The sequence below is a fragment of the Oryctolagus cuniculus genome, chromosome 1 (assembly GCF_051225735.1).
Source record: "Oryctolagus cuniculus isolate XC-2025 breed Fujian yellow rabbit chromosome 1, ASM5122573v1, whole genome shotgun sequence".
Lineage (NCBI taxonomy): Eukaryota > Metazoa > Chordata > Mammalia > Lagomorpha > Leporidae > Oryctolagus > Oryctolagus cuniculus.
This window is the reverse complement of record NC_142867.1, coordinates 57,281,322-57,287,479: the sequence shown is the minus strand read 5'-3', so window position 1 is coordinate 57,287,479 and position 6,158 is coordinate 57,281,322. Positions and strand designations below refer to the sequence as shown.

At 51.5% G+C, this 6,158-nt stretch overlaps 1 protein-coding gene across 2 annotated transcripts; it reads right to left on the bottom strand.

The window, feature by feature from the left end:
• Positions 1-2,221: 2,221 nt before the first annotated feature.
• On the bottom strand, positions 2,222-6,158 carry ASCL3 (achaete-scute family bHLH transcription factor 3). 2 transcript variants are annotated; one of them, XM_089329323.1, is made up of 3 exons: positions 6,133-6,145; positions 3,665-3,769; positions 2,222-2,922 (listed from the first exon to the last, which is right to left on the bottom strand). In XM_089329323.1, exon 3 carries the CDS (start codon positions 2,905-2,907, stop codon positions 2,365-2,367), a length of 543 nt encoding a protein of 180 aa, XP_089185449.1. In that variant the 5' UTR covers positions 2,908-2,922; positions 3,665-3,769; positions 6,133-6,145; the 3' UTR covers positions 2,222-2,364. The 2 variants fall into 2 exon arrangements, with proteins under 2 accessions (XP_089185449.1, XP_017200763.4); XM_017345274.4 differs by lacking the exon at positions 3,665-3,769 and having other exon boundaries at positions 6,133-6,158.

Sequence of the window (6,158 nt, the reverse complement as noted above, 5' to 3'; positions counted from 1 at the left end):
GGAAGGGAAGAGGAAGGTCCACGCAGCTTCAATCCCCAGGAGCTCAGGCGGCTCACATTGGGGAGCCAAGGATCTCAGAGCAGTCCTGACCCCTCCAGAAACTCGGGCTGTTGATTTGTTTTCACCCTGAGCAAACGCGAGGCTGGGATGCGGGGAGCCGCTGGCTGGTTTGGGGACTCTAAGAACTTGTCTGGAGCTGAAAGCAAAATATGGCAAGGTGAGGACATGTTCGTAACGGGCCTCCACGGAGGAGCACAGGTGTGGTGATGCTGGGTGGCGCTGGCGCGAGTGTGTATGGATCCCGGTGACCAAGGGATCGCAAGTCCCGCTTCTGTACGGGGCAAGGCTGGCGTTCTGAGGCATCTGAGAGTCTCTGCTCGCTGGTGCTGCGCCGGACATTACGCTCCGTGAGAAGACCATGAAGAGCGGCAGACACAGCCGTGGGATGTGTCTCCCCGCTCCCTTTCCTCTTCCGCGCGTTTCCGTTTGCGGATCCGTGAGGATGAAGCGGCTGCGTGTTGCCCACCTGCAGGGCTGCACGTGTGGCCGTCAGCACCTTCTGCACCCTGGCCGCAGGGGCTGCTTAGCTTGGACACGTTGCTGAGCCTCTGCAATCGGGGTGCATCTCAAGATGCTTGTTGGGAACCCCGAGATCAGAGTCCCTTTTCTCTTTGTAATAAGTTCCCAGAGCTCCTGGCTGCCTTTTTGGGGCACCATAGCTATTCCCAGAGAGAAGACAGACCTAAAGAAAACAGGTTCTGGGGGACGGCATTGAGTCCTGCCTGTTGATGTGTGCTCCATTAACGTTTAGAACAACCATGGCCCCGGACCGTATGTCTAAAGGCTGAGTAAGAGCACACAAAGCTAGAGAATCAGACCATGGAAGTCTCTCAGGCAGTGAGCAAAGGGTTCCTCAGTGTAATGGAGAAAAGGGAAATGTTCCAGGTTATTCAGGAAGAGAGAAGGAAGCATTTGCAAGACCATCATACTCTTTTTGGGGGAGTCCAGAGAAAATCGAGACGTGGATTTTTGAGCCGGGGACAGGCTATAGGGAACTCTGAAAATCCAGCAGATGGATTTAACAACAGTAGGCAGAAGGGGATCTCCAGGTGGTTTGAGTGACGAAGTGGCATGGAATGCTTGAAGAAAGAACAGTGGAGTGAGGGAAAGCTGAGTGAGAACAGAGCCCAGGAGGCTGGAGAAGAAACTGTCAGCAGCGACCCAGACACACGTGGACAGGAAAACAGTCTCCATCAGCATTTGCTGCACCAAGCTGATTTGAGGCTCTGCTGGGTGCTAGCAATGCAGGATGAATGACTGGCCCCTGTCCTCCAGGGAGCGCCCCCTACTGAAGAACACGGAGATGGGTATCCCGGATGTGAAGACAGCAGAATCGGCAACTGCCGCAGAAATAAATCAAATCAAGGAATGGCCAGGACAGGATGCTGGGGGTGACTTCACAGAGAGACATGACATGGAGGCAAGTGTCACAGTGTGAACAAGTCCTGACTGGGCTTGGTGACATATGGGACTTGGAGTTAGGGAACAAGGCAGAGCTGAGACCCTGTGAGGGCAGACCCCAAGACATGGGGCGGGGACTGTCTCCCAGGGCTGAAGGAAAGGCTTGGCAGAAGAAGCGAATGGGGATGCTGGGGACAAAATGTGCCACGGCTGAGAACAGCGCCTATCAGAAGCAATGGTTAGAAACACCTGCGTGCCGGGCACTGGTAATCCTCATGGCGAACACGTGGAGTCTGCTCTATCCTCATCTTGTGCATGAAAAACCAAGGCCTGGAGCAGACGGAGGACGTGTTTGCACAGCCTGCCTTCTTAACCCCTACCCTTGTACTAAGCTACCTGGAGAAGTGTGTATGCAGGAGAAAGCGGCTCAGAACCAATTTCAAAGACAACAAGGCTTTGTGAACTGCTTGGGCTTTAGTCCCGAGACCCTGTCGTATTGTGACTTCTTGTCAAGCGCAAATAAATAAAAACCACCAAACTGACACATCAAGGGAGGTTCACTGTGATTGTTTCACATTGAGTGTGTGCAAGAGAGCCCAGCAAGCCCCGGGGGAGCTTGTGTGCGAGGCTGTGCGTGTCACTGTGGGAGCTTCTGGCTACAAGGGTGCCAAGGGCAGCAACAGAGAAGCCTGGGGCACCTGCTCCCCGAGAGCTCTTGAAAGAAAGGAAGCAAAGCATCTTAGTCTACTCAAGCTAACGCTTATCCAGGCAAGGAACCATGAGGGCAGCTTAGTGGCAGAGCCGCTGTCTGCTCACACACACAGAAATTACATTTAGGAAACCACGGAAGGAGGCTGTGAGGGCCCCCATTTTGTGACATTGTTCCTGTTTGGAAATCCTGAATCACATAATTCTAAAAATAGGGTCCGGGTGCCGGCTGGCGGTTGCTGCGATGGAGGACCGCGGCCCCGGGGCGTGCTTGGTGGCGGCATCGGCAGGGTGCAGGAGAGACTGCAGGAAGTTGATGTACTTGATGGCGGCCCTGAGGGTTTCCACTTTGCTGAGTCGCTTCTCCAGATACTCCTCGGGCAGGTGATGGCGGAGCTGGGCGTAGCCTGCGTTGACACACTTCACCCGCTGTCTTTCCCGCTCGTTCCTTTTCCGGATAAAGGCCGGCCCGTAGGAGTATTCACACCTGCTGTAGCTTGGATAAGGCATTGGGAAAGGGAAAGGGCAGGGCTCCCCGTAATTCTCCATGATCAGGGAGTCACTGGAAAAAGGCAGCAGTGGCAGCTCCTCGGAGTAAGGGGCTGGCAGTGGGGGCTCCGGGTACAGGTGGAAAGTGACCATGGGGTCCAGGTAGAAGGACCTGCCCAGTGGCGAGTGGGCGGGATCGGGGAAGACCGGAAGTTTATTTGGCGGATTAGAACAGCTTCTCTTGTCCATCGTTTCCTCTTTAACCTGGAAACATAACCGAGTTTTACTCATTTGGCCACTCCAAAAGAGAGCAGATATGGCGTGCTAGCTTGCGGACTAGTTCCTGACCTCATTTGGGAAATTAGATGGGGTCAGAGTATTTTGTGCGGAGCGAGAGGATTTTAATGGTACACGCACGCTGCGTTAAAAAACGCTGAATCACAGCCGGCGCCGCGGCTCACTAGGCTAATCCTCTGCCTTGCGGCGCCGGCACACCGGGTTCTAGTCCCGGTCAGGGCGCCGGATTCTGTCCCGGTTGCCCCTCTTCCAGGCCAGCTCTCTGCTGTGGCCCGGGAGGGCAGTGGAGGATGGCCAAATGCTTGGGCCCTGCACCCCATGGGAGACCAGGAAAAGCACCTGGCTCCTGCCATCGGATCAGTGCGGTGTGCCGGTTGGAGCGCGCCAGCCGTGGTGGCCATTGGAGGGTGAACCAACGGCACAAGGAAGACCTTTCTCTCTGTCTCTCTCTCACTGTCCACTCTGCCTGTCCAAACAAACAAAATGCTGAATCGCCTTGTGAGAAAGCTGTTCCCCTTCCCGTTCTTTTTTGGTCCTCGTGATGGCAAAGCTAAAAGCCTTTGCTTGGTGAGAATGTGTCCTCCCCACCGCTAGTATTGCTTCGGAACCCCCTCAGGCCAAGTCTCCAACAAGCGAAGGATCTAGCTGCACTTAAATATTTTTCCGCTGACTTCTGTGAATTGCTGAGTTATACGGGTTTCACACTTACAGTAGTGATACGAAGGTTCTCTGAAAGACCCGAATTGATTTGATGAAGAGGCAAGTCAGTTGTCGTGCGGGTGGGACCCGAGCTGCTGACCAGGCAGGCCGACTCCTGAGAGCCCAGGGACAAAACCCAAAATAAATACAGGAGACTCCTTTGGTGAGCAACTCCTCCAAGACATTAAAAACTGGGTCAACTTATAACTTTTTACTTATACAGAACTTCTAAGAAGTAAAGTGCATCTCTGTTTCGGTTTTGCTGGCTTGGTTTTCACAGACCGTGAGGAGAAAGTTCTATCCCGAGAGGCCCCACACTAACCAGCACATTCCCCCTCTCTGACGAGGTCAGACTCCACCTCATTCTTTAAACCACCATTACTTCGTGCGTTTCCCCCTGGTCACGTGGCCATCGGGTTTCCAGGGGCACTGCGTGTAGCTGGTTAGCTGGGAGGCAGGCCAGCGCTGCAGGAGAAAGAGCATTGTTCTTTCAGTCTTACACCCTTGGGTGTCAGTCTTGGCTGTACCCCTGCGGAGCTGTGTGTCCTTAGGCAGATTTCCCAATCTCTTTGAGCCTCAGCTTTTTTCCGGGTCCAGTGAGATACTAAGCACTCTGCTGAGAGGCTGTGAGGACCCAAAGAAAACACAAACACAGAAACACTGCACCAGGCACAGCCGTGAGTTCTCCGCTTTCCTTTCTTCCCAGGCGAAGGCTGTGGTGCGTCCTTTCTCAGCTGCACCTGGTAGAAAACATGGCCTGTGTTCTCCCCAGGGCGGGACGTCCACGTTGATCCAGCCAACGCGTGTTTGTGGACATGTGAATAACCTAACTCGGAAAAGGAGCTGAACTCTGATCGTGGTCCCCCATGAAAGGAGGAGCGTGGCTGTTACTGTCGGAGGGGTGTGGGTTCTCAGTGCCTTTAGGAGCCACTTGTGCTGTGCACTTGGCATATAAGAAGCCGAACAAACAAAATAACTCTCCCCAAGCAGTCCTAATATTTACAAGCAAGGTTAGCCAGCACTGTCACTTGTTCGTCTACCCCAGTGTGGCGAAACTCCTGTAGGCTGCACTGGGTAATGCGGGGAGCGGCCTCTCAGGCCAGATTTCAAGTGCTTCTGAAAAGCCAGGAGGATATGGACACAGGGCGGCGGCGGCTGGGAAGGGTTATAAAAAGTTATGGTGAACCAGGCTGGAGAAGGAGGGAATGCCAGGAAAAGCTCTGCCTATGGCAGGGGAGATGAGATAAGTGGGAGAGATCCAATTAAAAAATGAAAACAGAGGAACAGGAAATGAGTTTCCAAATGACTGACCAAATGACCTAAAATAACTAACATAAAACAAAAATCTCTGGAAGATTAAAAACGGGCCAAGATTCTGTCAAAAAGAAAAAAGTTGCTGAGAGACACAAGTTAGGAAATTCCCAAGCCAGGAATTCTGCTGGGTAAAGCAGTAAAATGATGGCAGGAGGGGACGGAGCCTGCGTGACTGCAGTTCTCAGAAGAGCACAGTCTTCTTTGGCCTGTAGCTAACAAGGCAGGATTGATTCCCTAACAATGATTACCAAAAAGTAAAGCAGATGTCATCAAAGCCAATGATATAATGTCTTAAAATCTTGACCCAGAGGGGATCTGAAAAATTTGTATATGCCACAGGTAATTAGAAGTTCCTAGATTTTAACAAGCCTTTGCATAATTCTTGGAAAAAGAACATGGTGTCTTTGGAGACATATTGACAAGGTTTTCCACTGAGCATTCCCAGTAAGTTCACTAATCAATGTAGCAGCATTTAAATATGACTGCCTTTTATTCCAATAAGAAAAAGATGACAAATGCAGCAATGAAGAGATTCAACATAGGAAGCTAGGAAGCCTGGACATGTTTGTAGAAATTGAGTACACATTTTTAAATGAAAGCAATTCAGATTGTTGGTGCCAGGACTCGTGTTTCCAGAAATATGCACAACTAACAAACACCTATCTGGAGAAAAATCTCAGGTTTCTGTCTTTGCGCTCTTCTGGGAAATAAATGAAGAGGTCTAAATGGTAAAATTGTGACAGCTTCTGGATGCTCTGCTGAGCATAAAAGCTTCAACTTTCAGCACCAAAAATAACTGGCATGTAAGAAACACAAAGTTACAACTACACGAATAATTGAATTTCGGCATGCCAGGGCGGGGCGAAGGTTAGAGACCTCTGCCCCAGCCTCACAGAGGCACGACAGGCTGCTACGGATGCAAAGCTGCTCGCAGAGCAGGAGCCAGACCTTGGTGTCCTGACTTCCAGACCCAAAGTCTCCGCTCCTGGAGATGATTTAATCACCAGCCAAGTTTGGATCTTTCATTCTGTGGGCCACACTTGATAGTGTAAGATAATAGAATGATCAGATAGCCGACAAAACTCCACCACTTACCAACTGTGTCTAGGGACTGTGGTTCTTCGCCCCCACCCCGCCCCCACTGGGGAGAAGTTAGTCTCTCACCTGAGTTTTGTTGTCAAGATGCTGTA